This window comes from Cotesia glomerata, linkage group LG6 (genome assembly GCF_020080835.1).
Source record: "Cotesia glomerata isolate CgM1 linkage group LG6, MPM_Cglom_v2.3, whole genome shotgun sequence".
Classification (NCBI taxonomy): Eukaryota; Metazoa; Arthropoda; class Insecta; order Hymenoptera; family Braconidae; genus Cotesia; species Cotesia glomerata.
The window spans coordinates 17232127-17245217 of record NC_058163.1 but is presented as its reverse complement, the minus strand read 5'-3'; the positions used below and the strand labels follow the sequence as shown (position 1 = coordinate 17245217).

The window sequence follows — 13091 nt, the reverse complement described above, 5'->3', positions numbered from 1 at the left end:
TTACCAATCAGCCATTGCAGTCAATTTAACGTTAAGTTAACGGCAAGTTTTTGCTGAGTGACATTTACAATTTGACGGAAATCTACTGTCGCCATTGGTAGTTAATTTGACAGCAAAACTTGTAGGTAATGTAGAAGGTAACTTACGTACAACTTAACGGCAATAAAGGCCAGGTAAACTTTTGTATTCAAGTTGTAAGGTAAAAGCCCCAATAGATGATCACGTACCAGTATATGATCACTCCATGTATTTGTATATCTATATTCACAAATATAGGTATACAAATACATGGAGTGATCATATACTGGTACATGATCATTTATTGGGGCTTTGACCTTACTCAAGTTCCCCGGAAATTTACTGCCAATTTACCCACACTTTGTACTCTACATTTGCCGTCAATTTAACTACCAATTCTAGCAAGTTACTATCACGATGGCTATCTGGGAACTATAAACAAGCAGAAACTATACATACATGATGGTATAATTACTAACTGTTTTATCATCTGTTAAAATTTTTCTTTATTTCGACCTATACAGAGGGGATAATACTACTCGCAGGAAAATTCAAATTAAAAATGAATAATTTTTGTTATGATCTAAATAATTTATGTATGACATGAGCGCTTGAGGCATGCTCATTTGGATTTTCCAAACTTTTTCGAATTTGCATATCTTTTGAAAAAAAATTTTTTTTTTCTTTTTACAGAACTTCGTTAAATGATAAAAGAAAACTTCTGACCAAAATTTGTCAAAATCGAAAGGGTTTGTTTTCAACTATTGTTTGATTTGACATGGAATGACCCATAAGTAAATATTTTTGGTTAATAATTAATAAAAATTAGCATTTGTCAAATTATTAAGAATTTTGGACATGCATTCTATTAAATATATGCATATTATTATTCAAAAGTTAATAATAATGTGTTTTTAATACATATAAATTGATTTTCTTGTGTTTAAGACGAAAACAAACATTAATTTTTAACAGTCTGAAGTTTGAGGCTCGATATCTTTTAAACGGCTTGACTTACGCAAAACTTCAATCAAACCTTTTTTGTAGAGCATTTAATTGCTCATAAGAAAAAGGTTTAGTTTTATCTATAAAATAGCTCGTTGTCACGTAACAGCATTCCAAACTTTAAAAGAATATTTTTCTATGTTATTTAAATAGGAAATAGAAATTACTTGACGCCACCTGTAAATATTAATATTAAGAGCTCATATTTTTAGAGGATCTTTTTTTAGAGATACTCTGACGATTTCTCGATGTTCGTTGAAAAAAAAAAAATTAGAAAAACGGTAGACCCTGAAGGCCATCCGTGCAACTTCCCGCTAATTCCATACCTACACGGTGAGAAATTTCTGTAGAAATTTACTATGCATACATAATAAGACTGAACCTTAATGACTCAATTCAAAATATTACCATAAAAATTTAAGAATATCATATTGTACCAATCAATATTTACTAGGGACCATAGTAAATTTGACCATGCAACTGTTACATAAACATATATAAAAAATTTTCGTAAATTGACAGAACAAAAACTGTTAGTGTGCTTAAAACTTTTCATTATAGTTCCATAGTAAAATTTCTGTTGCTCAGTTGACAATAAAAATTTATAAAAAAGTTTCACATTTAGTCACGTGTACTCGGTTTAAATTTAAAATTGTGACTATGAAATTTTCAAATGTCCCATAGTAAACGTATGCGCGTCAGTCGCGACGCGCGCTCTTTCATTTTTTCGTGCTGCTTTGTTTTGTCAACATAAGTGTACAGACACTATCGGTAGTGGTTAACGGTGTTATGAAAATTGCAATAAACATTAAGTTTTAAATAAATATTAGTTTATAAATCCATCAACACATGAATAGTTAATGAAAATTTGTAAGATTCATAAATAATAAAATATTTAATAATTTACCGTGAAAAATTAAAATGAAAACAAACATTTGATGGTTAACCTGCAACTGACACTTCTAATAATAATAAAAAATAATTTAAAAGTTATATATTGTGTTTATAATTATTCAGAATAAAATTAACTGCCAAAATAAATCCTACGTTCATTGTTAAAAATGAAAAAAAAAAAATAAAAAAAACTATATTTTAAAAAATATTTTTAAAATTATTGCACACAAACAAAATCTTGTTTGGTTTGATATTTTTTTGATTGCTAAAAACATTTTTTACTCTAAAATTTTTTATTTTTTACAAACGTTTTCTTATTTTTTTTGCTATAGTACATTCGGAAATTTAAATTATTGCATATTTCATTTTACTATGGTACATTTCAATTTCTACCATTTACTATGTCTGATTTCATTTGTTTCGGAAATTACTATGGGCCATTGTAAAATTTTATTCTGAGTCAATAAGGTTCACTAGTAATATGCACCATTGTAATATCTAAAATCCATGCAGAATAAAAAATAATGGAAATTTCTCACCGTGTAGGTGCATGAAACTGCACTAATGACGTTTTTGAGCTCTTCGAGCTCAAAAATACAATTTATGTGTTAGTTTGAGCTCTTTGAGCTTAAAAGTCTGATAGAAATATCATAGAACAATATTTTTTAAATTTTCAAACCGCACTAACTTTTAAATAAATCAACCGATTTTCACGCGGTTGGCAGTAGTTGACACAATTTTTTCAGTGACGAATCTTCAAGTTTGAATTGACAAAACTAGGAAATTTGGAGTAATTCCAAAAAAACACTTTTTTTGGTTTTCTTTCGTTCATGATATTTCTTGAACGAATTGACCAATTTTGACTGGCTTGACGGCGATCGACGTAATTTTTTCATGCTAATAGCTGATTAGTTTTTAAAATCGATCAGTGCAGCCGTTTAAAAGTTATTCGAAAAATTGTCGGAGTTATGTTAAAAAAACAATTGTTTCCAAATATTTTATCGAGGATATCTCTCGAACCAATCAACCGATTTCCACGTTTTTGGCGGCGATCGACGCGGTTTTTTAAGCTCTGAAATTATTTTATATCATCAAAAACGATCCGAGAAGAAATGACGAAGTTATGTCAAAAAAACACTTTTTTCGGTTTTCTTTCGTTCACGATATTTCTCGAACAAATCAACCGATTTTGACCGGATTAGCGACGATCGGCGTGGTTTTTCAAGCTTAAGGGCGGATTAGTTTTTGAAGTTGATCGATAGAGCCGTTTAAAAGATATTCCAAAAAAACCACTTTCAAAAATGATTTTTTTCTTATTTTTTTTTGAGATTTTTCAAAATTTCTCAAAATCTATCGGTCCGAATCGGTTCAAATTCTCAGGAAATCTAAGTTTGAGGGAACTCTTTAGAACGCCGTTTAGTACGTTCCGATCGGTTCAGTCGTTCAAAAGTTATAAGCGAGTCACACACACACACACACACACACACACACACACACACACACACACACACACACACACACACACACACACACACACACACAGACATAGTGACAACCTCGTGGGGATAGTCAGGGAAGCTTCCTGTGACCTTCAAACGTCGAAATCTGATGAAAACTCTATTTTTGTAAAACGGGCTGAAAACAATAACTTCCCGATTTTTGAAAATCTTCGATTTTCTTAGCGGGAAGTTAAAAATATTCGATTTTTTTGATACACTCTACTGTGTATTTATGATTGCAAAATATAAAGAGGATGAATGAAGGTATGAAAAAAAATTCTGCGCTGTAGAAAGTTAACTTTATCGACTTTTTAATTTTTATCTATCTTATTTAATTCTATAGAAGATGCGATACTGGTAGATAACTAAGTGTAGGAGTTTAGTTGGTATTGGGTATGGCGTTTAAGACGCATGTTTATACACCACTCGCCTACTTACTTAACTGTTAACTTATATACGTATTGTAATTTATATTACACATAGAAGTAAGTGAGATATTATCTTTGATCAGGTTTCTTACACTTATACCTACGACCTATGCGTCATATTACACATACAAAAATTGCTTTTAGCATTTTAACTCGAAACATTATTCGAAATTAACCAGATGCAATGAATCTTCTTCTCAATTATGTACTTAGTCAACAAAATTTAGGCCAATATTTTTATAAATTTACTCTATAATTTTCTAAAAATAAAGGAATTTTGACAACAGTTAACTGATACAGCAGACTATTCTGCTATGGAGTTTGAAATGACAAACTAACCTTGACATTGTACATGTGAGTTAACTTTATAATAATAAAATTATCATGTAATATTTGCGCAAGATATTAAACGTCAATTCACACCTAATTCAAATCATGTATTAATATTAAGTACAGTGGCTCATGAAGTTAACCCTTCGTTGGTCGCGCTATGAGCGATTCCCCGCTTTTTTTTTTCAATTCGTTATAAAAAAAAAAATAATTTTTTCCAGCCTTAAAAAATTTAGCTATTCCTTCTTCAATTCATTTAGCATGCACCTAAACAGTTTTTAAAGTTGTAGGTATTTTTATTAATTAGATATTAAATAATAAATGTCGTAAGAACATGGAATCGCGGCGATTCCCCGTAAGCGCGACCAAACCCGACCATGAAATTTTATTCGCAGCATTGCCAATTATATGAAACTTGAATAAATAAAAACAATATGGCCGTCATCAGCTGTTATAGTTGTTATGCGCATGTCCCATAAAGTTATTTATTTAATTTATTTGTGCAATGTTATTGTAAGTAATTTTAATATAAAAATAAAAATATAAATAAATAAATATAAATATAAATATAAATAAATAAATATCATTACGTGGATTGGATCACAAGAATAATAATATTACTACTGTGACTACAAAAGTATTTAATACTTTACTCATCAAAGCATTAAACCGGTACGTATTTTTTTCTCTGATAAAATATTTGAATATAACGTTTATGATTAAAATTAAAGTCACGATACTACATTACAATTAAATATTAAATAATTTAATTAAAATTGATTTAGCAGATATTTGATAATTTTAAGAATTCTTTTAATAAATAAATTGAGTCAAAAAATTGACATGTAGAAATTTTTAATAAATAAAAAAAGCAATTTTTTGAAAATAATTTTTCGGAACAAATTAATTTTTATTTCATACCAACTCAAATTTTACCGCGCTTACTTAAAAGTATACTTGGCAACACTGTAAGAAAATTAACATTGCGGCGATTCCCTAACCACGCGACCAATGAAGGCGGGCAGTGAAGCGCGACCAACGAAGGGTTAATAGTTGATCTTTAATTCTTTACTTCTATACAACACATGTGCCAGCAATTACGATCTCTAGATCTGTTGCGCAGTTGTCATTTGCTTATGTATAAACATATACATATAATGTGAGGGTGTGAGATGAAAATAAACATATGCAATACAGAAAATCCAGTCATAGTCAGTCGTATGTCTACCTAGTACAAGTTTATAATCATTGCATCATCAAATTAAAGTCTGGAGTGGTGATACATATATCCTTTTTTTCCTTTTCATCATAACAATAAATAGGTAATCTGTAATATGAATGTGAAATACATTTAAACTGAAAGCGACAGAACACGTAACTTTTCGCTACTCATTCTGTCAGTCGAATTTCCCGCAGCGATTCTCGCGTAGCGCGCCACCTGTTATCTTTCAATGGAACTTAATCCTTGGTACTGCATCGATAATTCATATATTGCAGAACTGTTTTTTAATCATTGATATTTCAAAAAATTTCAGTGTAAAAAATGTATCTTATTTTTAGTAAAATGTTAGGTAGTGAAATAATTTGAATATTTAAATAATAATTGTTTTTAACTGCTAAATTTCAGAGTTTCTTTTGGATCGAGTAAAGGCTCGATGGTCGAAACGTTAGTTTACGAAACTCCAGTCCAAGAAGAACCAGAGCTTAATAATTTTATTGAACATAACAGTCGGGTTTCGATTGGTCCAGTTCCAGATACTGAGTAAGTTTAAACTATTTTCGTTTAATTATCTCTTATTTCCGTTAATGCACGTGCATGGTCGGTAATATTATTGACATATCAAATTCTTGAATTTAATTATAGTGAATAACATACGAATCATTTTATTTTTAATTTATTATTAAACCGTATAATATTATTTTATTTTGCTGTGGGTATTAAAGCTTTTTGCTAGGTTTTCTATTATTCATATTTAACCCGTTTATATATTAACGCACTTTTAAAAAAGCGTGTACATATTTATAGAAGATATAAATGAGGGGAGAGTCAAATTGTTATGCATAAAACGATAAAAGCCCGGCATTTAAGCAATGTGTATGCATTCAAGACACGAGCACTACGATTTATCAATAGAATCAAACGTGGTAATGATTGTAATCATGAGATTTAGGGTCTGATGACATGATTGTCAGAAAATGTGGGTAAGTTGACTAAGAGTAAATACATTAACGAGTCTACTTTCGTCTACATGTATGTATATTTTTACTTAATTTTAGTTTCTTAAATATATAAATGCTACTGAGCTACCCTCAAATTTTTAAAGGTATCATTTCTTCTCCAGTTGTTAATTTTGTTATGTTTAATTGAATTTCAATATGCAAACAAATCATTAATTTATTATATAGTTATTATTTTTTAATTTTCTGTTGTATGGAGTAGGATACTATAATTTTTTGTAATCTTGTAGATTACAAATTTTGTAATTTTGTGTAATCATTTATTCGAACAGAATGTCTATTTTCAATTTGATTATTTTTTTCAACATTTTTTACAATTTCAACATCATTTCTGGCGTAATGTAAGCTTGAGGTATTATAAAAAAAAAAATTGAATTGTTTTAGTGTCTGTTTTACTTCGCCTTTACATAATATTTCAACTCATTTTACTACAAAAATAATTCACAAAAAATCATCAATAAGTTAGAAATTTTCTTTAAATTCTACTATTGAAGATGTCGATAGAAAGTGGAACAGTCAATTAAATTACATAAATTAAAAATGTGCAGTAGCCTCGACTTATTAAAAAAAAGACTTGGCAAATATGGTTTACAAACCCCAAGGCTTTATATGCTGCTGTGTAATACCAAATAAGATATGAGCTAAAAAAATTCCTACGAAGTCGTTCATCTATCACAAATGTTATAATTAGATCTATATTAAAAATTCTCAAAGCCTGCATGTGGATTTCATTCCACTCGTTATTATTATTATTATTATTATTATTATTATTATTATTATTATTGATATTTTAATCAAAATACTTAAAGTAAAAAAAAAGAAATCATTAAGGAATCATTATTATCATTACTCGTTGTTTATTTCTGTTGATTGATGAATCAATTGAGTATTAAAGAATTAGAAACAACAGAAAAAATGTGAAAATGTATTCGCGCTATAAATTATCTACAGCTGAATAATTTTAAAATGAAAATGCTATAATTTGCTTGATGAGCACGTATAAATATATAAGTATACTTTCTTTTCTCCGCCTTATTTTATTATCGCCGCTTATTATTTGTTGCCAAATTTCTTTCTAAATATTTTTAGTTTCTGACATAATTTATGCTTGAATAATTTAAATCTTTAAGCTATTTTTTCACCCATATAATATAACGTTATGATCAAAATAATTGCAAATCATAATTTGTTTTCATCAATAATAAGTGGGTGCCCATTGTAATTTCTATCGAAACCAGTATGTCTAGCAATATCTTACAAAGCAGCTATTGAATAAGTCAATTAAAATTATTCCGATGAATTAAATATCTTATGGTTGTTACAAATGAATAACTTCATTTTTTCAAAGTTTGCAAATAAGTAAACATAGTCACCTAAACTTTTAGGATGACCTTCATCTACAAATAATGCCTTGTTTCTTGTTACTAGAAACCTGCAGTCATATAGTGACTGTCGAGAATTACAAATTATGAATGAGAATTTTGCGCTAATGATTTTTCGATATTTTTAATCATAACATAGATAGTTTAGGTACTTTTGAAATACATTAAAAAATAATATTACTATGGCTGGATCAATATTCAATAATTTAATCGAAAATATGACGGAACAAACTTATAGAATCAACAAACTAGTCAAAACCGCTTTAAACAATTGACCACCACCATATAATATTTAACCATTCCCATGTAAAAAATGAAATTAATCCGAAAATATCTCAAGTGTGGGCATCAAAACGTGACACAATAAGGGACATTTTTAGAACAATTTTTAAAATGATTTGATTTGTTTTTGCACAGCTGAATTATTTGTCTGAAAATTAATACTTAAAACATGTTCTGGACATTTTTAGAACAATTTTGAGATATTTTTAGGATAATTTTGGAAAATTTTAAGGACAATCTTAGGAAAGATGATTTATTTTTGCACAGCTTGTCTATTTGTAGCATAATTAATAGTAGAAACATCTTTTGATCATTTTTAACTGATTCATTTGTCCCAAAATAAATTTTTAACATTTATTCTGATGGCATAACCTTTTATCTAACAAATTCGCATTTTCTAAAAGTAATAATATAAACATTTTATATTTCAACAAATAATTCAAGTGATTTTTAAATACTTTTATCTATTAATAAAGTTCAGTTATTGTTTGAAGTTTTTTTACTAAATCTATTGAAAAGATCGTTCAGAAAATTTTCATTAAATCATAATTTCATGACAAAAAAAGAAATAAAACATTTTTGCATTTAGAAACTTTCATCTTGTTAAGGAAGTTCGAGCCAATCTAATGTAAGAAATAATTTCCAACTTTGACTTTTGAAATTAAGTATACGTATAAATAAATATGTCATTTATCTAATCCCAAAATTTAAAAAAGATTCACCGTTTAGTTACATAGATATTAAATTTTAAAAATCACATATTTTATGTCCTTATACACGGGCTCTTATGGCGGACAAACTTTTGTCGAGACTTTAATTATTTATTTCAATATTAACCTCCCAACTTTAACGAATAACAAACTATACACAAAAAACTTGGATTATTGCAAAATATAAAAACAATTTAGTAATAATACATTACCGATATAATTTTTGAAATATTTAAAGTCAAATTTTATGTTTGTAATTCGTTTATCGTCAGCCATTTATTTGAATAAAGATTTGACAACATCGCGTCAACAGCTGAGAAAAAAGAAAAGGATAGAAGTATAGTTAAAGAGAGAGAAATGTTTAACTCACACACTCATCGACGTCTCTGTTATGGGTATAATCAAGCGCGCTATTGTCAAATCTGTTTATTTATTCCGGCAAGTAATAAATACGAAAGTAAATTTATTACTTTACTTAATTAAATAAGTAAAAATCATCAATTATTAAATTGTTTAAATTATTTTAAATTAAAATAAAGAATTTTGACGAATATTGGGAAGACTAAAATTTAAAAAAAATTTTAACATTATTTTGACTCATTAGTTACGCTCGAAATTCCTTAAGTTACTTCTCAGATAAGACTCCTCAGTGCAACTTTTACAAGTTCAACTGTTGCACAGTGTCTTATTAGTTCAGATGAAAACAAATACTGTAGTATATGTTGGTACTAACACCAGAGTAATTGACGGCGATACTGTGGTCTCTTCATACAGTCTCTTATCACTCGATAATTTAATTCTTTATTGATTTAAGTAATTACTAAAATTAAAATAACTATGATAAAAGAATAAACAATTATCTACTAGAGTAAGAATAAAAATTGGGAAAAATTTTTTATATTATTTATCAACAAATTACTGTTAAAAGAAAACAAACCCATAAATAAAATACAGAAATAATTTTATAAAAATAAAATTTGAAATAAAAATCTCGTAAAATACGCATGCGTTGATGTGTTAAACACGTTCGGGTTTATTCGTTTGTTTCCGAGCGAATGGAAACGAATGATCGGAACATGAACGCAGGCGTGGTAGTGACGCGAGGAGTTGCCGTGGAATTTACCGACAGAAGATTTTCAGTCGTGCTGGGCCTGTTTTCGGCTTGACATTAAATTTAAATAATTAAAATAAAGATAATTATATACTAAGAATCACCAAAATATTTTGTCTAAGTCCGTGCGGATTTTAAACGACATAAATTTTTTGAAAAATTAATTTTATTCTGCCAGAGTGAAAATTTAACATAATCAATAACTAATTATTATAAAAATTATTTTTTTTAATTGAATGCCCTCAACAAATTTTGTGCATATTTCTTATTTATTATATCGATACAATATTATCGTTATTTTTTAGCTCAAGGGAATCGATAATTGAGCAACAAACAAAACTTGTTAATTTAAACTGACAATGCCGGTTCATGTACATTGTATATAATTTGTGACAAAACTCGTTTTGTGTGAGAATAAAATAACACTGATATTTTATCAAATAAAGATATTGTAGTGTCATAAAACTTTTTTTTTTACAAAAGAAAATTGGAGTTATTTTAATACAGCAGGTAAAATCTTGGTTTTAACAATTATGAATTTTTATATTTAAAAAATAAAAAATTATTCTTTAAAATTGTTGCTCCAAAAAAAATCAAAAAATATTGTTTTTTAAGTAAAATTACAGAATAATTGATTGAAAATCAACAATAAATTGAAAATATTATTCAGGAAGATTATAACCCTCATTTTAGTACCTGCTCACACTTTTAATCTTTCTGGTTTCTCTACTCTTACAATTCTCCCCTTTCTCTGCTTCTCTCACGGCATTCCATGATGCCAAAAAAACGGCAAAACTAAATCAAAGGTCACTAGTGAGCTAACATTTAATTTATAATTTAACCACCCTGATAAAAAAAAGTATTGAGACAAAGAAAAAAGTATTGAAAAGTATTGGTTTTCTAGTCAATCCAATACTTTTCAATACTTTTTTCTTTGTCTCAATACTTTTTTTTATTCAGGGCAGTTAAGTTGAAAATTAAACAACAACAAAAATGCGGGAATTGAACTAAAAAATAATCTTAAATAAATGAAAGTTGTTTTTTTTCTTAAGTAAGTTGATTGTCTAAGTACTAAAACGAAACAATTAGTCAGGTACTTAAATTTTAAATGACTGGATGTTATACGATTTCACTTTCCATTTTCGTCCTGATTAATATCTTACATTAGTCGCTTATCGTGAAACAATAGATGCGTACAGTATAGTAATAATGTATGTAGCTTAATGGTAGGCAGACATTAGTTAATATGAAGTCTCCAATAAAAGGGACAATCTGTTAAAATTGCGGAAAGGATGAATAGAGCATGAGGATGAGAATTGTTGTAGGTCTGGAGATTGTATAACTATACTGGATATCACGCCGGCTTCTCTGGGTTTCTATGGTTACCCGCCATCTTGACACACGTTATTATAGTATCCTCCCATTTCGACGATCTTTCCGTGTCCGATACAATCGATAAACAAGGTGTTACTATTCTGTATACAGAAAAAATGAAACACGACTGGTTACTGTGCTACACAAGAATGAGCGAAAAGTATATAAAAAAAGTTCTTAGCACATTACTAGATCATGTGATAATAAGAATGAGTCGTTTTTACATATGACTGAGTATCTTTCAGCACAGTAACCATTCCTATGTTACATATTACATTGAAAACACGAGTAATTCTCATGTTCACAGTCGCTGTTAGCTTTTAGGACAATACAGATTCCTGTGAGCAGAAGAACCCTTACTATATAAAATAAGTATGAGTACTGCACAAGCGTAAGAACCAGTCACCTGACAAATGTTTCTCATTCTCGTGCAGCACAGTAACCATTCCTGTACTAAATGAGAACTGTTGCTGTAGATCACACGACTGGCTACAGCCAACTAAATGAATTGCCGCTTATTCTAACCTTAAAATTTAAAAAAGTTTAAATATGTAACTATTTTTTGTTTATTTATTTATATTCTTTCTATTAATTTAACTTATTGTATTGTACTATTGTGAAAAATGTATATTGAAGAACGTTGATAAATATTTAAGTTTTTTTTTTTTCCACAAAAATTGAAAAGTTATTTTCGATTGCTGAAAATGTAAATAATACAACTATGACATTTCTATTTTTGAAATGTCAGTTTGAAAATTGACATCAGTTTATACACTTTTTTTCTGGTCTATTTAATCCATTATATGCAAAATTCAAAATAAATTTTATTTATTTTTTTTTTTTTAAGTCACTGATGACAATTCAGAAACATACAACCGTATTAAATCTTAATATATTTTTAAAAAATTAAAGAATTATTATTATTATTTATAATAATAAATTAATTTTATTATATTATGATTTCTATTTGTAAATCATAATAAATATAATTATAAAAAAATATGAGTTAATATTACAAATATTTACAAATGAAATAAGTCGTTTTTTTTACTATTATTACAATGTGATCCACAGCAACAGTTCTCATTTAGCACAGGAATGGTTACTGTGCTGCACGAGAATGAGAAACATTTGTCAGGTGACTGGTTCGTACGCTTACGCAGTACTCATACTTATTTTATATAGTAAGGGTTCTTCTGCTCACGGGAATCTGTATTGTCCTAAAAGCTAACAGCGACTGTGAACATGAGAATCACTCGTGTTTTCAATGTAATGTGTAACATAGGAATGGTTACTGTGCTGAAAGATACTCAGTCATATGTAAAAACGACTCATTCTTATTATCACATGATCTAGTAATGTGCTAAGAACTTTTTTTATATACTTTTCGCTCATTCTTGTGTAGCACAGTAACCAGTCATGTTTCATTTTTTCCGTGTACTAATTTTTCGCATTATGGTTTGAGTCATTATAATTTTTTTTTTTTTCGATCAAAAACCATTTTATTTTTAACTAAAATTTTTAAATAAAAACCATTTTATATTAACCACTAGAGAATCTTCGCAATTTATCTTAACAATTAGTTTTTTTCATGTTTTTAACAGTAAAAAAAACGATTAACATTTTTATGGCCATAATCTTTAGTGCGTTCTACTATTAAATAAAAAATGTGTGAGGAAAAAGGTTTCAAGTCTTAATTAATACAAATAGAAAATTAAGAGTTCTAAACAATTAATACTTAAAAATTGGATTAATGTTTAGTAATATTTGAACTATGAAATGTTTAAATTTGACAAAATCCAAATTTCAAAAGTGATTAA

The 13091-nt window shown here is 28.2% G+C and overlaps 1 protein-coding gene across 4 annotated transcripts in view; it reads left to right on the top strand.

Moving 5' to 3' along the window:
- The window catches only part of LOC123267765, a 165170-nt gene that overhangs the window by 85733 nt on the left and 66346 nt on the right, over nucleotides 1–13091 (top strand). For 3 of the 4 annotated variants that reach the window (XM_044732605.1, XM_044732603.1, XM_044732602.1), the window contains exon 4: nucleotides 5802–5936. The exons of the other annotated variant lie outside the window; for it this stretch is intronic. In XM_044732605.1, coding sequence (XP_044588540.1) covers nucleotides 5802–5936 — 135 coding nt within the window. The remainder of the gene's footprint in view (nucleotides 1–5801; nucleotides 5937–13091) is intronic. 4 annotated transcript variants of the gene reach the window in all.